The 20,435-nt window shown below is 42.0% G+C and overlaps 1 protein-coding gene and 1 pseudogene across 1 annotated transcript; one reads left to right on the forward strand and one right to left on the reverse strand.

Moving 5' to 3' along the window:
- Positions 1 to 8,019: 8,019 nt before the first annotated feature.
- EXO5 (exonuclease 5) lies at positions 8,020 to 14,017 on the reverse strand. Its single transcript, XM_038557741.1, has 3 exons — positions 13,873 to 14,017; positions 13,152 to 13,324; positions 8,020 to 9,560 (listed from the first exon to the last, which is right to left on the reverse strand). Exon 3 carries the CDS (start codon positions 9,547 to 9,549, stop codon positions 8,419 to 8,421), a length of 1,131 nt encoding a protein of 376 aa, XP_038413669.1. The 5' UTR covers positions 9,550 to 9,560; positions 13,152 to 13,324; positions 13,873 to 14,017; the 3' UTR covers positions 8,020 to 8,418.
- Positions 14,018 to 15,731: 1,714 nt separating this feature from the next.
- Positions 15,732 to 17,901, forward strand: LOC100685508 (annotated as a pseudogene).
- The last annotated feature ends 2,534 nt before the right edge of the window (positions 17,902 to 20,435 follow it).

Here is a 20,435-nt window from a genome sequence, read left to right on the forward strand (position 1 = left end):
CTCTGCCTCTCTCTCTCTCTATGTCTATAATAAATAAATAAATAAATAAATAAATAAATAAATAAATAAATAAATCTTTAAAAAAAGATTAAGGAAATATAGTACTGTTGCTTGGTAGCAGTAACAGCCCACTTGATATAGTTAGCCATTGACTTGCATTTTCAGTGTCATAAAAACATATTTTTATATATCATTTTTAAAAAACATCTTTGCTTGGGGTGCCTGGGTGGCTCAGTCAGTTAAGCATCTGGCTCTTAATCTCTTCTCAGGTCTCGATCTCAGGGTCATGAGTTCAAGCCCTGTGCGGGGCGGGCATGAAGTCTACTTAAAAAAAAAAAAAAAAAAAAGAATCCGTTTTTGATCTGTAGCCCACTTGAGCAATTGCACCATTTCCTAACTTTCCTTCGTAGAAAAATTTTCCTAAAGAGTTGCTTCTTGTTGTTGTTCACATTTTTTCCCAATTCTCTCTGCAGTTCACTCTAATGGCTTCTTGACTCTCCTCTCCGGAAACTGATCTTGTAAAGTTACCAATGAAATTCCAATTCTGTCCTCATATTAGACTTCAACAGCATTCAACACTATTAAAACACTTCCTTATCTTGGTTTCTATAACATGTCAAGAAAGCTAGTTTCTCTCATTTCACTAAGAATACTTCTGTATTTCCTGTACTAAAACTCTTCCTCTGTTCCACCTCCAAATGTTTGAATACTCAAGGGTTTGACCTTGGGACTTTTTCTGAAAATTTCCCCTAAATGATCTCATTTGATCCCATGATCTTTAACGCCATTTATGTAATGATGACTGAAAAATCTGTATTCTCCGGCTTTCATTTCTCCCCTGAATAGCAGACCCCTAATTCCTTATGCCTACCTGAAATTTCCCCTTAAATATCTAAGAGTCACCTCTAACTTCACATCTCCAAACCAACTGATTCCTGCTCCCTCCATCTATCCCCCACTCTAGCACTTCTAGTTCAATACATATACCCTCACCACTTCATTATTTAAGTAAAAATTTAGGAGCCATCCTTGAGTTCTCTTAATTCTTTTTCCTTTCTTTCGTTCATTGTATATATGTTCTAGGAAAGCATATATTTTTGTTTTGCGATATTGTGACTTATAAGAAGAAATATATATTTCATTTTCATCCTTGTTTCTGATGCAGAGCTCCTAAAATTCTTGGAATTTCCTAAGTGATAATGGTGTCTTTTCTTGTATTAATGAAGTGACTTTTGGACTGTACCTAAGGATGGGTGGCTGGCTGGCTGCCAAGAGAACCAACCATATGATTAGAGGGTGGGAGGTCAGTTCCAACTCCCTGACTCCTGGGGAGGGGAATGAGGCTGGTGGTTGAATTAACTGCCAAAGACCAATAACTTAATCAATCATGCCTATGTAATGAAGCCTCAAGAGACTTTCTGGGTTGGTGAACACATGGAGGGACAGAGAGAGTAATGACCCAGAAAGGTCATGGAAGCTCGGCACACTTTCCCCATACTTTGCCCTGTGCATCTCTTCCATGGACTCTTCCTGAGTTATATATCCTTTTCTAATAAACTGTAATCTAGAGAATAAAGTGTTTCTCCAAGTTCTATAAGCTACCTAGCAAATTGGTCAAACCCAAGGAGGAGTTGTTGGAAGCTCTAATATATAGCCAGTGGGTTAAAAGCATAGGTGAAAATCTGGACTTGTGACTGGCATCTGAGGTTGGGAGAGAGAGCCAGACTTGTAGGACTGATTCCTTAATCTGTGGGATCTGACACTATCACCAGGTGGTGTCAGAAAATTGTTTGGTGGTGGGGAAAAACCCACAGATTGGAATTGGTATAAGTAGAATTTTAGTTTTGTTCATGACTGTATCTCCAGAACCTGGAACATAATAGGTGCCAAATAAATATTTGCAATTCCAAATAAATGTGTAATTGTCTATAGTTTTATTTCCATAAATGTGTCATGGAATTTGTCATTTGTTTCCCATATCTATGGATCTGTTTCTGTTTTATTTGTTCATTTGTTTTGTTTTTCAGATTCCATATGTAAGTGAAATCATATGGTATTTGTCTTTCTCTGACTGATTTCAGTTAGCATAATATTGTCTAGGTCCATTCACGTTGTCACAAATGGCAAGATTCCATTCTTTTTTATGACTAATATTCCATTTTCCATTTTGTGTGTGTATTTGTGTGTATGTCTGTACACACACACATTTTCTTTATCCCATTCATTTGTTGATGGCCACTTAGATTGCTTCTGTATTCGACTATTGTAAATAATGCTGCAATGAATGTAAGAGTGCATGTATCTCTTCAAATTGGTGTTTGTGTTTTGGTTTTTGAGTTTTGTTTTGGATAAACACCCAGATATGGTATTGCTGGATCACATGGTAGTTCTAGTCTTAATTTTTGGGAGGAATCTCCATACTGTTTTCTGTTGTGGCTGCACCACTTTACATTCCCACCAACGGTGTATAAAGGTTACCTTTTCTCTGCATCCTTGCCAACATGCTATTTCTTCTTTAAACATTTTTTTAAATAATATCCAACCCAACAGGTGTGAGGTGATCTCATTGTGGGTTTTTTTTTCCATTGTGGTTTTGATTTGCATTTCCCTGATGATTAGTGATGTTGAGGATCTATTCATGTACTTGTTGACCTGAGTTTGGAAGTATTCCTTCCTCTTTAATTTTTTGGAATATCTTGAAAAGAAGTACTAACTTGTCTTTAAATGATAGATTTCACCTATGAAGCTATCTGATCGTAGACTTTTTTGTGTGGAGGGGTTAAAAATACCGATTCAATTTCATCAGTTGTATTAGTCTATTCACATTTCTATTTCTTCATCAATCAGTTTTAGAAAGCTGTATGTTCCTAGGAACTTATCCAGTTCTTCTAGGTTTTCCAATATGTTGGCATATAATTGTTCTTGGTAGTTTCTTATGATCCTTTATATTTCTGTACTGTCAGTTGTAATTTCTTTTTCATTTCTGGTTTTACTTGGGTCCTCTTTTTTTTTTTTTCTTGATGAGTGTGCCTAGAGGTTTACCAATTATGTTTATCTTTTCAAGGAATCAGCTTTTCATTTCATTGATCTTTGCCATTTTTTAAATCTCCATTTCATTTATTTCTGTCCTTCTGTCCTTTGTTATACTAACTTGGGGCTTTGTTTATTCTTCTTTTTCTAGTTCCTTTAGGTGTAGTTATTTACTTTGGATTTTTCTTGTTTCTTGAGGTCACCCTGTATCAACATGAACTTCCCTCTTAGAATTGCTTTTTGCTACATACTATAGATTTAGGAATGCAGAGTGTCCATTTTCATTTGTCTTAATTTTTATTTCCTTTTTGATTTATTCATTGACTCATTACTTGTTTAGCAGCAGGCGTTTAGTCTCCAAGTGTTTGTGTTATTTCCAGTTTTTTCTTGTAATTGGTGTCTGGTTTGATATTATATTAGTTGCAAAAGATACTTGATAAGATTTCAATCTTCTTGAATTTATTATCTTGTGACCTAACCTGTGATGTATCATAGGGAATGTTCCCTTGAAAAGAATGTGTATTCTGCAGTTTTGAGATGAAGTGTTCTGTATGTACCTATTAAATCCATCTGGTCTAATGTGTTATTTAAAGCCAGTGTTTCCTTATTGATTTTCTGTCTAGATGATCTATCCATTGAGGTAAGTGGGCTGTTAAAGTTCCATATTATTATTGTATTATTAGTTTCATTTTTATAGGCTCTCCCTCCTATATGGCCTATGCAATGAATGTGAAGACCTGCACTCTAAAAATCTTGATACATTCTTCACTTTTTCATAGGTCCCGATGTGTGAAAAGATTATTATGATCATCTAAGCTTTTTAAAAGATTTTATTTATTTATTCATGGGGGGTACACAGAGAAAGGGGGCAGAGACACAGGCAGAGGGAGAAGCAGGCTACCTACAGGGAGCCTGATGTGGGACTCGATCCCAGGATCCTGGGATCAGAACCTAAGCCAAAGATAGATGCTCAACCACTGAGCCACCCAGGTGCCCCATGATCATCTAAGTTTTGGCCAAAGCTCCTGAAACTCCTCTGCAATGCACTTTCTGATGAATGTGAAGACTTGAGTCTAACTGAAGGCCTTTCCACAACTACCACATATGTGGACTCTGATGTACATGAAGAAAGATTTGCATTTTGGCTGAAGCTCTTACCATGCACAACACATTTGTTGGGTTCCTCTCTCACCTGCACTCTGACGGATGTGAAGTCTTGAGTTATCACTAAAACCTTTACCTCTCTTCACACATTTAGAGGCCCTTTCTCCTATGTAATCTCTCCAAAGAACTTGAAGACCTGAATTCTACCTGAGGCTCTTGTCACATTCACCATACCTGTAGGGTTTCTAACCATATGGATTCTCTGTTGAATATGAACATTTGAGTTAGCACATAAACTTTTCTGCATTCCTCACATTTAAATGGTTTTTTCCTCTTTTCAGGACATGAAGAATTATATTACAACTGAAGCCTTTACCATATATATATATCACATTTACAGTTTCTCCCGTGTGAATTTTTTCTTTATAGCAAAGATCCATCTCTGTTTGAATCCCCACTATGTCAATCAAACTTACAAGGTTTCTGTATGGTCTTTCTGATGAGCTCGATACTCAGGCTGAAGCATCTACCATACTTGCTATGTTTGGGGGTGGACATGAAAAATAAAATCACTGGACAAAATATTTCAATGGCTACTTGAATAGAAGAGAAGAGTGGAAACTGGAAGTGCTGGAATCTCAGTTAACTAGACTCCTGGGTAAAAGAAGTCTTAGAATGTAAAGATGGAAAACAAAAAGAGTGAAATATGAAAGAGAAGATAATAGATGTAGAAGGCAGGTCAAGGAAATTTTACATATAACAGGCACACCAGAAGAGAACAGAGGAATACTAAGCAAAGAAATACTTTCTAAGTTGAAGCAGTTGAAGGAAAGCACAAAATTTTCAGTACTAAAAGAAAATGACAGAGTATAAAATAATGAGAAAAAGTAGGGAGATGCAGGAGGTATATATAATAGAAATATATGTAACAGTTTGCAGAAAGAGAAAAATAAAAACAGAGAATAACCTACACAGAAAAGCAATAGTTGAAAACATTTTAAAGAGAATACTTTCTTCCTTACATCTTAGTACATTTCTATAATGAACATGTATTATTTAACCAGAAAAATCTACCATCGAGGCAATTAAAAGACATGCAATAAACTGGCTTTTAAGAATCATTTTAAAAGATTAAAATCTTCATTCATAATGTGCAGTAAATATAAGCAGTCAACTCTCTCTCTCTTTTTTTAAGATTTATTTATTTATTTATTCAGAGAGAGAGAGAGGCAGAGACACAGACAGAGGGAGAAGCAGGCTCCCCGCAGGAAGCCCAACAGGGGACCCGATCCTGGGTCTCCAGGATCACACCCTGGGCTGCAGGCAGCGCTAAACCACTGCACCACCAGGGCTGCCCTCAACTTTTTTTTTTTTTTTTAAGATTTTACTTACTTATTCATGAGAGACAGAGAGAAAGGCAGAGACACAGACAGAGGGAGAAACAGGCTCCCTGTGGGGAGCCCAACGCAGACTCGATCCCAGCATGATGGGATCACACCCCAAGCCAAAGGCAGACGCTCAACCACTGAGCCACCCAAGCATCCCTAAGCAGTCAATTCTTAAAGGAAATACAAATTACCAATAAATAGCACTCAGCTTCCCAGCTTATCTGAATAGTGGAAACGGTGGTGCAAATTTAGAAAGTGTATCCAACATAATGCCCTTTTCATATTTCGGCCTTATGCTGAATATGTATGGGTGACTGGAACTTGGGCAGCTGTTTTTGGACTATGAAGTAGGAAGATAACCTGTTGATGCTAGAGGAACAAGAGAGAAGGAACCTGGGTCCCTGACACTATGGAGTGCCACCTCAGACGTAGACTAACTATATATAGGTTCTTTGTCATAAAATAATTTCTATTTTGTTTCACCAGTATTGTTTTTAGCAAATTCTACTATAAACAGTTGAATCTAGTCCTAATTAAAGTATTCAATCCATTCTCTGGCCCAGGAAGCATTTTTTTTTTTTAAATCAAGGAAGAGCTTTTTTATGATGTCTCTTCATTTATTCACTCACTGAGCAAATATAGAAGAGCTCCATAATTTAGAGTTTAGATACCTCTCCCTCTCTCTCTCTTTTATGAATAAATAAATAAAATCTTTCTTAAAAAATAAGGATTTGAGAGCTCAGGGTATTACTGAATTACAGAACGATTGAATTCTGACAATATCACTATCTGAAACCAACTGATTTTTTTTCCCTCTTTTTAAAGATTTTTTTAATGAGAGACACACAGAAAGAGGCAGAGACATAGGCAGAGGGAGAAGCAGGCTCCCTGTGGGGAACCTGATGCAGGACTCAATCCCAGGACCCTGGGATCATGACCTGAGCCAAGGGCAGACACCACAATGAGCCACCCAGATGCCCCTCTTTTCAAGCTTTTAGTATAACGGAGATGATGCCAATAGAACCCCAAGCAAGTTGTTTTCTTGAAGACTGTTAACACTATTTATCCTATAAAGTCCAATTTATTTACTATGCCCCCAATTGGATTCCAAACTTCCTACGCCTAGAATAAGATATAGAATAGGAGGTTTAACAACAGCAAAAAATACTTTGCAGTATAATGGTTAAGAGCATAAGCACTGCATTTCAGACATATCTAGGCTAGTCTACCACTTTCAAACTGTAGGATCTTGGGCAAATTTTATAACCCTTCAAAACCTTGATTCCCTTATCGGAGATAATAATGGATATATAGATTTAATCATATAAGTACTTAGTACAGTGCCTGGCACATAATACTCATTCAGTAAATGAGAATTATCATTACAAGATTCCCACTATCCATAAGAAAAGTTTCTATGTAGCTCAGAACACCTCCAAAGATAATCTTTTTTTAAGATTTTATTTATTTGTGAGAGACACACAGAGAGAGGCAGAGACACAAGCAGAGGGAGAAGCAGGCTCCCTGTGGGGAGCCTGATATGGGACTCGATCCCAGGACCCCAGGATCACAACCCGAGCCAAAGGCAGACGCTCAACCACTGAGCCACCCAGGTGCCTCCCTCCAGAAGTAATCTACTGTAACTCCAAAAATGTTCAACTTTTACCAGCTCATGTAGACATGGAGTCACATTAACAATATTCATCATGGTTCTGATGTTCTTCTAGTTCATACAGAAACCTCTACCCTTACAAACTCTTCTCCCCCTCCATCTACTTATGCAAATTCTCTAGTAGTATCTGCATAAACAAGCTTTTTTCTTTCTGGATGATATCCAAATCATTTTCCACTAGCCTCTTTGGCAATGTTTGCAGTAAGGGCTCCACCACCTTCTAAAATACGCTGAGATTCCTCTCCACCATCTTTACATTTTTCTTAAAATGTTTTTATTTTTGTTGGTTCTCCCTTTATTAAAAGGGCACTGTACTGTATGCAACTTCAGGGGGCTTGTTTTTTTCACTTAGTATTGTGCTAAGATTCACCCACGTTGTTGCTGTGGCTCATTTCTTTTAGCTGCTGTACATCATCCACACGCTTCTGATAAGCCCTTGGATAGTTTCTAGGTTCTGGTTTTACTACTGTAAAACTACTACAGAGTGTATTCTTGTTCCTATTTCCTGTTGTATGTATGTAAGAGCTTCTCTTGGCATATCCTGAGGTGTGGTATTATAAGGTGTAAATGTTACATGTTACTTTGTGTATTATATTTTTTATATCTAATGTTTTCATTTTTTTATGGTCTTCTACTCCTGCTTCATTTTCACTTATTTCTTTGAGCATATTTATCATGCCTATTTTAAATTCTCAGTCTGCTCATTCCACTAATTCTGCTCCAGAAATACATTTATGTACTAAAGGCATAGAATAACATACACACAACTATTTATAGTGGTCATCTTTGAAAGATTGAGATTATGAAAAAACAAAAAACAAAACATCAGTTCAACTGACCTGGACAGCATTTCATTTTATTTTATTATATAAAATGCAGAAAGCTTTGACTAAGAAAAAAAAATAGGGAAGAGACTTAATAGAAATTTTAGAATCTTCTTAGGAAAGCAATGATGGCTAAAGGATACCTTTTGTTCCAGTCATGATGAGCAACTGTCTTCTTGGCAATTCACACACAGTTCCAGAGACCATATAATCCCAGATTCCTCCCACTCACTCCTGAATCTTGGTCATGATTTTAGTCATCAGAGTTTGAGGAAATATAAAAAGATCCAAAATAAGAACACTCTCCGTGAGAGCCAAGCTCAAAGACTGGCCCTCTTTTATTCTGCTGAGTATATTAGGAGCAGGAAGGATCAAAGTTCCTGAAGGCATATCCTTCTGTTCATTTCACTTTTTTGGCCTGGGGCTCTAGAATGGAGCTGGGCATCCCACCGCCCTTCCTCCACTCACAGATATCTGCATAGCTGCATGTCCGGCACTTCCAAGCCTCCTCTACATCAATCCCTTGAGGCTCTCGGTGGCCCATCCAGTAGGCCATATAGTGCTGCACTTTGCTTTTCACCTCCTGCTCTTCAAAGTCCACAATCTCTGTACCCAGCACAGTGGTAGTCTCTTGGTGGATATATTCAATCTTCAGGATATCAAGAAGTGGGAGGTCAGACAGTGTTAGAGACAAGAAAACTAGCTCCATAAGGTCACCCAAGGACTTCACAGAGAAGCCCCCTTGCCGGGCTTGCCTCAGCACTGAAGGTCCCAGTGGCTTATCTGGACATATTTTTGTGTGGTGGATTAGGCTAGCACTGGTCACTTTCCCTTGAACCATGGCATCAAAGATATATTTGTATAGGCTGACTTGAAAACGGTCTTTTTTTTTCTGGGCTTCCAGAGGGAGCATAGGGTGCCTGCGTGTCTTAAGTTCAGCCAGTTCCAGTTCTCCCTTGGCTGTATAGCGCAGCTCATCAATTACTCCAACAAGCAGCACACCCTCCACTTCTCCAAACACTGGAAACTCTCTGATGCGTCCTTGTGACTGCAAGATAGGAATCATTGATAATATATTCAGAAACTTCACTGCCCAAGCATCTTCTTTAGTAGTGATGGGGATAGTCACAAGATCATGAACTTCTAGTTCTCTAGCTAGGTGGATGCTGGCACCGGTATCCAAAACAGCTGCCTTCTCGGGAGCCAAGAAACCAGGAAGCTCCTTCCCATATACCATTTGCTGTTCACACCAGTCCTGAGTAGACAGGTCAGTGACATACAAGTATTTAAGGTGGAATCGCTCCATAGGTGATGAGACATCCAATCTTCTTTTCCACTTTGGTAAGCTTATGAGCTTGTCATCCTTCCCAGGGAGTTCAGAAGAAGGGCCAGGCTTGCTCAGTGAAGCACTTGACTCTTGAGTATCTTCCAGGTCCAGATACTCTAGAAACTCTGAGTCACTCAAGTCTGAGAACCCTGAGGCCTCTGCTGACACCTCTTCTGCCGACACCTCTTCCCCAGTCTCTGCCATGGCACAAGGAACTGCGTATGTTAAAAAAAAAATGTATTATCCATATAAAAATTTTTTCCAAAGCACTGTCAGATTCTAATAAGATTAAAAGAATCGTAACTATTTACATTCTTTAAAGAAGCCTATCTATTTACAACCAATTAGTAGTGTAACAGAGTTGCCTTGGCCTCAATTTCTTCATTTAAAAGGAGATTTGAGGTTTGCCTTTTCTGCTTCAATATTCTACTACTTGGGGGCATTTTACATTATTTTGAGTATAGATTTTTGTAAATGTTGGAGCAATGTTGGTAAAACCATGTCTACTTTGTTTCCTTTGACACAAAGTCCTTGACTAGGAAAATAAAAGTCAATTACAAAATTTTCCTTGAGAAAAATCAGCTCCACAATGACTGTTTTTAATTTAAGTATAGCTCTCAGGAACATAGTATGGCAAAATTCAAAGACTAACTATAGATAAGTAGATCGGCTCACACACAAATTAATGGCATGATGTAATGAGAGAGGATGTTCACAGCAACATGAATAAATCAGCTGCTTTTTATATTTAAGCTCTATTAAGGAAATGGCAAGGAGGAAAAGCTTAGTGGATTCTGCTCTACCCTTAACTGATTTTATAAATTACCCTCCAAACATTACTGAAATTGGTGTTTCCCAGCAGGTTTATTTTTTCATTCCACAAGAAATTAGCTTGCGAAGGAAAATATCTGTCAATAAGCACTATAAAATACCACTGTATTTGCTATAATAGTGAATATTTTAATGTGCAGTTATTGAGTGCTGGACACCAAGCCAAGTGCTTCCCATCCAATATCTCACTACTCTACTGTGGGACAGGTACTCTTTCTGAAATTTTTACTACAAAAAATTTCACACATACAGAGAAATAGAACAATGAACATCTATATACATACCACCTAAATAAATGACAGTTGACATGTTGCTGTATTTGCATCTTTCACGTGTGTATTTTTTTTGTGTGGCTATTTTAAAGTAAATTATAGATATCATAACATTTGAGATACAAATGCTTCAGCATACATTTCCAGATAAAGACATTCTCCTACATTAATTATAATACTGTTATTACATCTAACAAAATTAATAATTACCTAATATTCCCATCCATATTCAAATTTTCCCAAATCCCCTAAAATGTCTTAGGCAGCTTTTCTTTAAACCAGGAAATAAAGACCACACATCATGTTTGATCTGTTTTGTCTCTCAAATATCTTTAATCCTAAGAAACTAGGCAAATTATCTTGTAAAGATATACTTAAGCCTTCTTCCTAACCTGACATATCTAACCTAGCATAGAGACAAAATGAAACAAAATGAAGTATGACCAGTCTATCAGTATTTAACTTTGGGTGCCAGGAAAATAATCTGACACAGAATTCAAACTGATTGAGGTAACTATGAGCCAAGTTTCCTCTTTGCTAATCTAATAAGTAATGAATAAACTGAATGCGCCAACTCCCATATTAAAAGCTTAAGAAATGATACCATGAAAATGGCATTAACATTAGTTATGGTTGTACTTAACTCATTTTTAAATAATCTAAATGTCCCTAATGAAAAAAAACAGAGGTGTTATTTGCAATGAACAAAAGTAACAGAATGAGAAGACCTTTGCTTATATCCTATAAAGTCACTGCTTTATAGGGTACTTCAATAGTAAGAAAACACAGAAGCTGCACATGTGTACAAGTGTTTTAAATTATAAATGTGCCTTAGATAATGACAGTTTTATTTTTTTTTTTAATTTTTTTTTTTTTTTTTTTATTTATGATAGTCACAGAGAGAGAGAGAGGCAGAGACACAGGCAGAGGGAGAAGCAGGCTCCATGCACCGGGAGCCCGACGTGGGATTCAATCCCGGGTCTCCAGGATCGCGCCCTGGGCCAAAGGCAGGCGCCAAACCGCTGCGCCACCCAGGGATCCCAATAATGACAGTTTTAAAATGAGTAATGTTATTTGGATTATGAAGTCCCTGAAAATTGGAGAGAATCTTTACCCTCTGTCAAGAAACTGAAGCTAAATGGTAATTAAAATGTACGTTTGAAAAAAAAAAAAAACAAAAACACTTGGAGTGTTCCCCTCCTCAAGGGGAAGGGCACTAAATCCAAAGCAACTGACCTTGAAAACATTTCATTTCAAATATTTAGACCTGGACTGGCCAATATGTAGTCCCTAGCCCCATGTGGCTACTTAAATTAACTAAAATGAAATAAAATTTAAAACTCAATTTCTCTGTTGCATTATGCACATTTCAAGTGCTTTTAACAGCTACATGTAGCAAGTGGGTCCCACATCATAAGTCAAAAATACAGAACATTTCCCTGATCACAGAAAGTGCTACTGGACAGTACTGATTTAGATTATTTCATGTATAAGTATTAACTCCCAAAGAGAGAGTAAGCTCCTGAAAGGTATGGACTTTGTACTTGTTTTTACATACTGAAAATAGGGTAGCCCTGAACAGGTTAAGTGAAATGTTTTGTACAGAAGACACAAAAAGGGGGCCTTCTGTGTGGAATTATTCATCTAAAGGAAGAAAACAATACACTGGGGATGGACAATTTAGACTGAGATGCGTTGCCTGCACTTTCCTATGCAGAAAAAAATCCAGACAAGAGCATGATGCAGTGCATTGTGTCTCTAAATGCAGTTTATATCCTTCGGACATGAGGTGATTTTACATGGTACAAAGGTCAACATTGTTAGATGTATCTCAGAATATAAAGCTATTAGAGTTTCCATTAAATGCACAATTTCATAGAGAGTGTTTCTTAGAACAAGTTGGGTTTTTAAATAAATGAAAATAAAAGGGATCCCTGGGTGGCGCAGCGGTTTAGCGCCTGCCTTTGGCCCAGGGCGCGATCCTGGAGACCAAGGATCGAATCCCACGTCGGGCTCCCGGTGCATGGAGCCTGCTTCTCCCTCTGCCTATGTCTCTGCCTCTCTCTCTCTCTCTGTGTGACTATCATAAATAAATAAATAAAAAATAAAAAAAAATTAAAAAAAATAAAAAAGCTAAAATATGAAAATAACGATACAGGTAGTACATAGGAACGGCAACAATTATTAGGTGGTAAGTGAATGAAATGAAATGTGTGGGAAATACCAGCGATACCAGTGTCAAGAGTCTGGGGGTCCAATGGATCTAGATTATAAATCTTAACCTGCCTAGGTCAGTGGTATTTAGTAGAATTCTACTTGCCTCATGAGTACTCTGGGCAAGTTTTTCCTTTTCCTGAAGATACTGACACTTAAGAGTACTCCCTTCCAAAGGTACTCAGCTACCCAACATAATAACGCATTATATACATGCTACCATTCAACCAATGTGGATCTCCTTCCCCTTCCCAAGGAAGAGATGGGACACTCTATTCCCCCTGACAAATGAGATTAAGCTTCAGGAGAAAGGAAACCTAATTCCCTGGGACTTGGCTGATTCTTCTGCTCAACAGAAGTGCAGAATGCTACAATGACACAGCTAGGGGAGGAGGAAGGAGCTCTGAAAAACCAGGTCTGCACTAAAGAATCCAGATTAGCAACTCTGCACCGTGTTGTCCAGAACGGGGACTTTTGGTCCTTTCTCACCTGATCAGTCCATCACATTGCAGCATTCCCTTCTCTCTGATTCATAGGGCAGAGGCTGTTGCCCGTCCCAAATGCTAGGTAATAATGCTTGGCCTGCTCCTGGGTCAAATTCTTCATGACTTCTTCGTTTTCCCCACACCCCGGATGCAGTTACTTAATCCAATCTTTGCTCCCTGCAAGCAAAAAAGTCAAGAATAACCGAAGTCCCCCAGGAGCTCCAAGATCAGGTCCCTCTTACAGCCTCAAACCTCAGCCCAAGTGCTCAGCAGAGACCTCAGGTGAGAGGCTTTACTTCTCTAAAGGGTTCCTGCTGCCTGTGGGACTGCCACGACCTTCACCCTCAACATCCTGACCTGTTGGGTGCAGCCCGGACTTGTCGGCTCCGCGAGCGCTTGCCTTGAGCCAAGACCTTTCCAGACGCCCCAAACCTCTGTCGCCCCAGGAAGTCCCTAGGGGCCTGCCCTAAAGTTTACTGGGCACCCCCTACAACGTCCTGTAGGAGCGGGAGACAGCAAGGGGTCGTCGGCCTCGGGAAGGGGTCCCAGTGGACCTCCGCGAAAGGTCCAGAACCCAAAGGAGCCTGGCCTGCGAAGGCAGACGCGACCCGCTCCCTCCCGGGGACCCGCTCCCGCCCGGGGCCGCGGCAACAGTGCCGACACTCCCCTGCGCTCCGCACCGCAGCCCCTCAGCTCCCCACCCCCACTCGCGGCCTTGCCCTAACCTTGGCTGCTCCTCCGAGCCCCGGGCTCCACCCGGCTCCGCCGCGGCCTCGGGACCGCTCCCGGACTCTGCCCGGGCAGACCCCGCGCCGCTGCAGCAGAAGAGCCCCGCGCGCCACGGCCCGCCCCGCCCCGCCCCGCCGGGGGAGGACGCCCAGAATGCCCAGAGGCCGCCCGGGCCCGCCCCCTCCCAGAGTCCTCCGCGGCGCCGCCTGGTCCTCGCGATTCCTCGGCCGAAGCGGACTCCCTCTCGCGGCGGGGCGGGGCGAGGAGACGGGGCGGGGTCGGCTCGGGGCTGGGCAGGATGGGGCGGGAGTGGGCGGGGCGAGATGGGGCGGTGGGCGGGGCGACGGTCCCTGCGCGCCGCTAGCCGTGCGTGTGGCTTCAGTCGGGCCGGAAGCGCGCTGCGGCCTGACCCGGAAGCTGTCCCCGCGGCGGGGCTCCCGGCCGCCGCCGAGCGTCTCCCGTGTCCCCGTGCCCCGGCCGCTGTCCGTTCAGTGCCGCGGCCTTGGCTTCGCCTCCCCGGGGCCCCGCGCCGCCTCTGCTCCTCGCGCCCGCCCTCCCGGCTGAGAACACCCAGGAACTCCCTTTGCAAAGATGCTGGCGCCCGTCTTTTAACCGTTATAACACAGCTCTAGTCTGACATAGAAAATAAAGGTAGGGATCCCTGGGTGGCGCAGCGGTTTGGCGCCTGCCTTTGGCCCAGGGCGCGATCCTGGAGACCCGGGATCGAATCCCACGTCGGGCTCCCGGTGCATGGAGCCTGCTTCTCCCTCTGCCTGTCTCTGCCTCTCTCTCTCTCTCTCTCTCTCTCTCTCTGTGACTATCATAAATAAATAAAAATTAAAAAAAATAGAAAAAAAAAGAAAATAAAGGTAAATTTAAGTATTGAAAAGATATGTCATCGTTAGATCAAAAACAGAGAAGTGGCAAGCCCCTTCCAAATACCCTCCCGTGCCCCCTTCCTGAGCAAACCACCAGCCTGACCTTGCCCAGTCTCTTCCTTGCATTTCTTTTTGTTTTTCCTTTTCTTTTTTTTTATTTTTTCTTGCATTTCTTGACAGTTTTATCACGTATGGGAGACTTGATTTACGGTCAAGGTGCCATCGCATAGTAACGGAGAAAAATGGTCTTTTCAGTGAAGGCTCTGTGATGATAGGGTATCCTTATGAAAAAAAGTATATGAAATGAAACCTGAAACCTCTTACTTCTTCACGAAAATCAATTCCAGGAGTATTAAAGTCCTAAATGTGAAAAGCTAAACTATAAAGCTTTTGGAATATGATACCGTGAGCTATTGTTTGGACTTCAAAAAAGGCAAAGATTTCTTTTTTATTTATTTAATTTTTAATTTATTTTTTATTGGTGTTCAATTTGCCAACATATAGAATAACACCCAGTGCTCATCCCATCAAGTAAGGCAAAGATTTCTTTAAAAATAAAATAGAAAATACTGTATTTGTACTGACACCATAGTCTTACACACCGGTCCCAGAATAATATAAAATTACAACCTCATGTTGTCAGTCTTTGATTTTAAAAATCCTGTGAGTTAAGACCTATCTCTATATTTGGTAAATTCAGCCAAAAAGTCAAGTGTTCATCCAAGAAGGCATAAATTGTGTGTAGTATTCCCTGATGACGTGACTCAGATTTAATCTGAGAGGATAAGTAGGAGCTAACTGAACAAAGAAATTAGGCAGAGGGGCACCTGGGTGGCTCAGCGGTTGAACGTCTGCCTTTGGCTCAGGGTGTGATCCTGGGGTCCTTGGATCGAGTTCCGCGTCGGGCTCCCTGCATGGAGCCTGCTTCTTCTCCCTCTGCCTGTGTCTCTGCCCCTCTCTCTGTGTCTCTATGAATAAATAAACAAAATCTTTTTTTTTAACTTGTTTTTAAAAAAGAAACTAGACAGAAAGAAGAAAAGTAGCACAATTGAAGACCAGAAACCATGCAATAGTATGGTATATTTATAAGACTATAAGATCTTTATGACTGGAGCAAAATATGCTTGAGGGGAAGTTTGGGAGCCATTGCCAGAAAAATAAGTAATGCTCTGTGCCAAGTGTTCTGTATTAAGAAGAATACAAAAAAAAAAAGAAGAATACAGAAGGTGAAGTTTATCTTCAAGTTATGAGAACCCATTGAGGGGTTTTAAGCAATGTGATTCAATTAATTAGATTAAGTTTGATTAAATACGTGTTTTGGAATGATCACTCTAGCAACAGTGGAGAGGGTAGAGACATGAGTCCAACTCCAGGGGTGAGGCGGAGCTCTGAGCAGGTGGCACATTATGGCCGACATGCAAAAGCTGGTGGAAAGATTGGAGAGGGCAGTGGGCCGCCTGGAGGCAGTATCCCATGCCTCTGACATGCACTGTGGGTATGGAGACAGCGCCCCAAAAGCAGGAGCAGCTCCATATGTGCAAGCCTTTGACTTACCACTTGCCAGTCCTGGAGCAGAGTACCTGAAGATCAGTGAAGAGGTTGGAGGAGATGGTGTAGTAACATGCGGAGGTGGTCCACACGGGTCTGAAGTTGGAGCAAGCTCTCTTGTTTGCAGCCTCTCAGTGCCAGCAGCCAGCAGGCAGTAAGCTTTCTGACTTGTTGGCACCCATCTCAGAGCAGATCCAAGAAGTGATAACCTTCCAGAGGATGAACAGAAGCAGCAAGTTGTTCAATCACCTGTCAGCTGTCAGCGATAGTATCCAGGCCCTGGGTTGGGTGACTGTGGCTCCCAAGCCTGGTCCCTGTGTGAAAGAAAGGAACAATGTTGCCATGTTTTATACAGATTGAGTCCTCAAGGAGACAGATGTTGATAAGAAGCACGGGGACTGGGTCAAAGCTTACTTGAGTATATGGACTGAGCTACAGGCTTACATTGAGTTCTATACCACTGGACTGGCCTAGACCAAAACAGAGTCTGTGGCAGAACTTGGTGGATTGCCATCTGGACCCTCTGCTGGATTAGGTCCTCTTCCTCCCTCCAGCAGCGCCCCCGCACCCCACAGCCACCTGTTCAGGCTCAGATGGGCCTGCTTCCCAGCACTGTTGCATAAATTAACCAGGGGAAGAGCATCACACATGCCCTGAAACATGTATCTGATGACGTGAAGACTCACAAGAACCCCGCCCTGAAGGCCCAGAGTGGTCCAGTACGAAGCGACCCCAAGCCATTCTCTGCACCTAAACCAGGAGTCAGCCCATCCCCTAAGCCAACCACTCAGAAGGATCTGGCTGTACCTGAACTGGAGGGCAAGAAGTGGAGAGTGAGAAATCGGGAGCATGTTTCTAACCTAGTGATTGATGATGACACAGAGCTGAAACATGTGGCTTACATATCCAAGTGTGTCAACATGACATTGCAAATCAAGGACAAAATTAAGTCAATTACAGTAGGTAACTGTAAGAAACTCGGTCTGGTGTTCAATGATATGGTGGGCATCATGAAGGTAACCAATTGCAGGGATGTCAAAGTTCAAGTAGTGGGTAAAGTGCCAACGATTTCCATCAGCAAAACAGATGGCTGACACGTTTACCTGAGCAAGAATTCCCTGGATTGCAAGATAGTGTCAAATCTTTGTTTTAAAGATTTTATTTGAGAAAAGTAGAGAGGGACAGAGTGCACAAGCGCAGGAGGGTGGGCAGATGGAGAAGCAGTCTCCCTGCTGCAGGGAGCTTGATGCAGAGCTCAATCCCAGGACCCTGGGACCATGACCCCAGCTGAAGGCAGATGCTTAACTGACCGAGCCACCCAGACAGCTCAGTGCCAAATCTTCTGAGATGATTGTCTTTAATCCTACAGAAGGCAGTGACTTTAATGAATTCCCAGTCCCTGAGCAGTTCAAGATCCTATGGAATGGGCAGAAATTGCTGGATAAGCAAAGTGCCACTGGGTTCTTTGCCCTCCCCCTCACACCATGGGATAAGTCTGTATCAGGACAGTTCTTTTCTAGATTTCCTTTCAGCTCTTAAACTGCTTCTCTTGGGCAGCCCCGGTGGCGCAGCGGTTTAGCGCCGCCTGCAGCCCAGGGCGTGATCCTGGAGACCCTGGATCGAGTCCCACGTAATAAAAATCTTTAAAAAAATGATTAAAAAAATAAATAAGGGATCCCTGGGTGGCGCAGCGATTTAGCGCCTGCCTTTGGCCTAGGGCGTGATCCTGGAGACCCGGGATCGAATCTCACGTCAGGCTTCAGGTGCATGGAGCCTGCTTCTCCCTCTGCCTGTGTCTCTGCCTCTGTGTGTGTGTGTGTGTGTGTGTGTGACTATCATAAATAAATTAAAATTATAAATAAATAAATAAATAAATAAACAAACAAACAAACTGTTTCTCTGCTCTGAGAAGCCCAGCTACCTGCCTTCGCTGAAATATACCTCAGGCTGAGATTTGGGGCAGGAGAGCAGGTCAGCTGATCTTCTGTAGGAAGGTACGGCTTTTCCCTATCACCCCAACCACACCCCCAGTCCATTCTTAGGGAACCGCACACCAGGACTGTGTGTTTTAGCTTTCAGCCTTTGGGGGTTATTTGACCAACAGTCTTTCGGGAAGAATAAAGCAGTCCCCAGGGATTAACAGATCAATCAGAATGTTCACACAACTTCACCTTTTTCTTTTTAATATTTTATTCATGAAAGAGAGAGAGAGAAGAGAGAGAGGCAAAGAGACAGGCAGAGGGAGAAGCAGGCTCCATGCAAGGAGCCCGACGTGGGACTCGACCCTGGGTGCCAGGATCACGCTCTGGGCTGAAGGCAGGTGCTAAAACACTGAGCCACCCAGGGACCCCCCAGTTCATCTTTTTCTAACACTGAGCATGAAGGTAGCAGAGGCTGGTGTGATTCTAGGCTGTTCTTCTAACCAAACTAATTTTTTCACTGCTGACCAGTGAGGCAGGGGTTGCACTGGACCAAAGGCTGAAGCTTGGCCATCTAGCATTCCAAGCAACATGGTTTCCTCTAAACATTCGTTTTATTCTGCATTCCACCCTGGGTGGGCCTGAACCTGAGAGTGCAGGTTCTCCTGTATCAGCTGCTGGCAGTGCCCTGCACCCAGGCCAGTTAAAGGAGTCTTGGCCCCTTCCTTTCACTGGGGTGGGTCCCTGCCCAGCACCTTCCTATAGAGACAACTTAGACAAGAAAAGAAAAGGAAAACCCACCATTCCGAGGAGGAATCTGGAATTCCTTCCTCCTTCCATGCTAGATGCCTCTCCACCTTCACTGCCTCCTTTGCCCTGTCATGCTCAACTGCTTTTGGTTTCTGTCCGGGCACCTGATCAAAGGACTAAAGTCTCCACTGCAGCCTGGTCTTGGGTCTTTTTTTTTTTAATTTTTATTTATTTATGATAGTAACAGAGAGAGAGAGAGAGAGGCAGAGACACAGGCAGAGGGAGAAGCAGGCTCCATGCACCGGGAGCCCGACGTGGGATTCGATCCCGGGTCTCCAGGATCGCGCCCTGGGCCAAAGGCAGGCGCCAAACTGCTGCGCCACCCAGGGTTCCCGTGGTCTTGGGTCTTATGTAAGAATCTCGCACAGCACTGCTGATGTAAATTACAGTTTTTCTCTCTAGGACACTTACCAAAATATGCAACTTTTTTAGTGGGAGGAGATTGTCCCGTAACCTCTACCCATTTTCTGAGGCCTGTGGAAATAAATCTTTAGGTACTTAAAGTTATACAGGAAATAGAATCAGATTAATGCCAAACTTGGAAAAAAAAGATGAGTCTGTATTATAGAAAAACCACTGGAACCCTAATGAAGACGTTAGAACGTGCTAACAGCCTAACAAAAGAGCTGACAATGGAATGAAGAGGAAGATAGTGAAGAGATCCAAATAGATCATATAGGATTTAGTGATTGAAGGTGGTGATGGACGAGAAGTGGGGAAAGTTTAAACTGGAGAATTGGATGGAGGGTGGTACCACTGTATTGAGGGTACAGATTTTATTGAAAAGATTGAGTTTTGGACAACCTTTTTCTAAAATTTATTCATGAGGGACAGAGAGAGAAAGAGGCAGAGGGAGAAGCAGGCTCCCCCAAATGAGCCCAATGTGGGACTCGATCCAGGACCCTGGGATCATGCCCTGAGCTGAAGGCAGACACTCAACCGCTGAACCACCCAGGCGACCTGAGTTTTAGACAAATTTGAGGTGACAATGGGATATCCAAATGGAGATATTCAGTTGGATGTTGAGTATGTTCTGGAGCTCAAGAGAGATTCCTAAGACATAGGTGGAGATTTAAAAAGTGCTGAGATGTTAACAAAACCAGTTAGACAAAATGTATGGCTTGATAAAAAGAATGTGCCTAAGGACACAGCCCCAGGGAAGAGCATTTATGCGATCAGCAGAGGAAGAAGTGCCTGTAAGATAACCAGAATGAACAGCAATAACAGGCAAAACCAATGGACAGGCTCTAAAGTTAGAGACCTCCTGAAGCAGTAGCAGATCTAAGAAACAAAACTGTTAGAATGGCAAAGAACAGCTTTGCATAGCCGTTAAGGGCAAGTATTTGGAAAGCTAAGCTAAACCTGGAGGAAAAAATGCTCAAAAAATTAACTCAAGTAAAGGAC

This window comes from Canis lupus, chromosome 15 (assembly GCF_011100685.1).
Source record: "Canis lupus familiaris isolate Mischka breed German Shepherd chromosome 15, alternate assembly UU_Cfam_GSD_1.0, whole genome shotgun sequence".
In the NCBI taxonomy this organism is placed as follows: Eukaryota; Metazoa; Chordata; class Mammalia; order Carnivora; family Canidae; genus Canis; species Canis lupus.

Coding starts and splice junctions, on each gene's coding strand:
- EXO5 (XM_038557741.1), bottom strand. CDS start 9,549: ATGGCAGAGACTGGGGAAGAGGTGTCGGCAGAAGAGGTGTCAGCAGAG.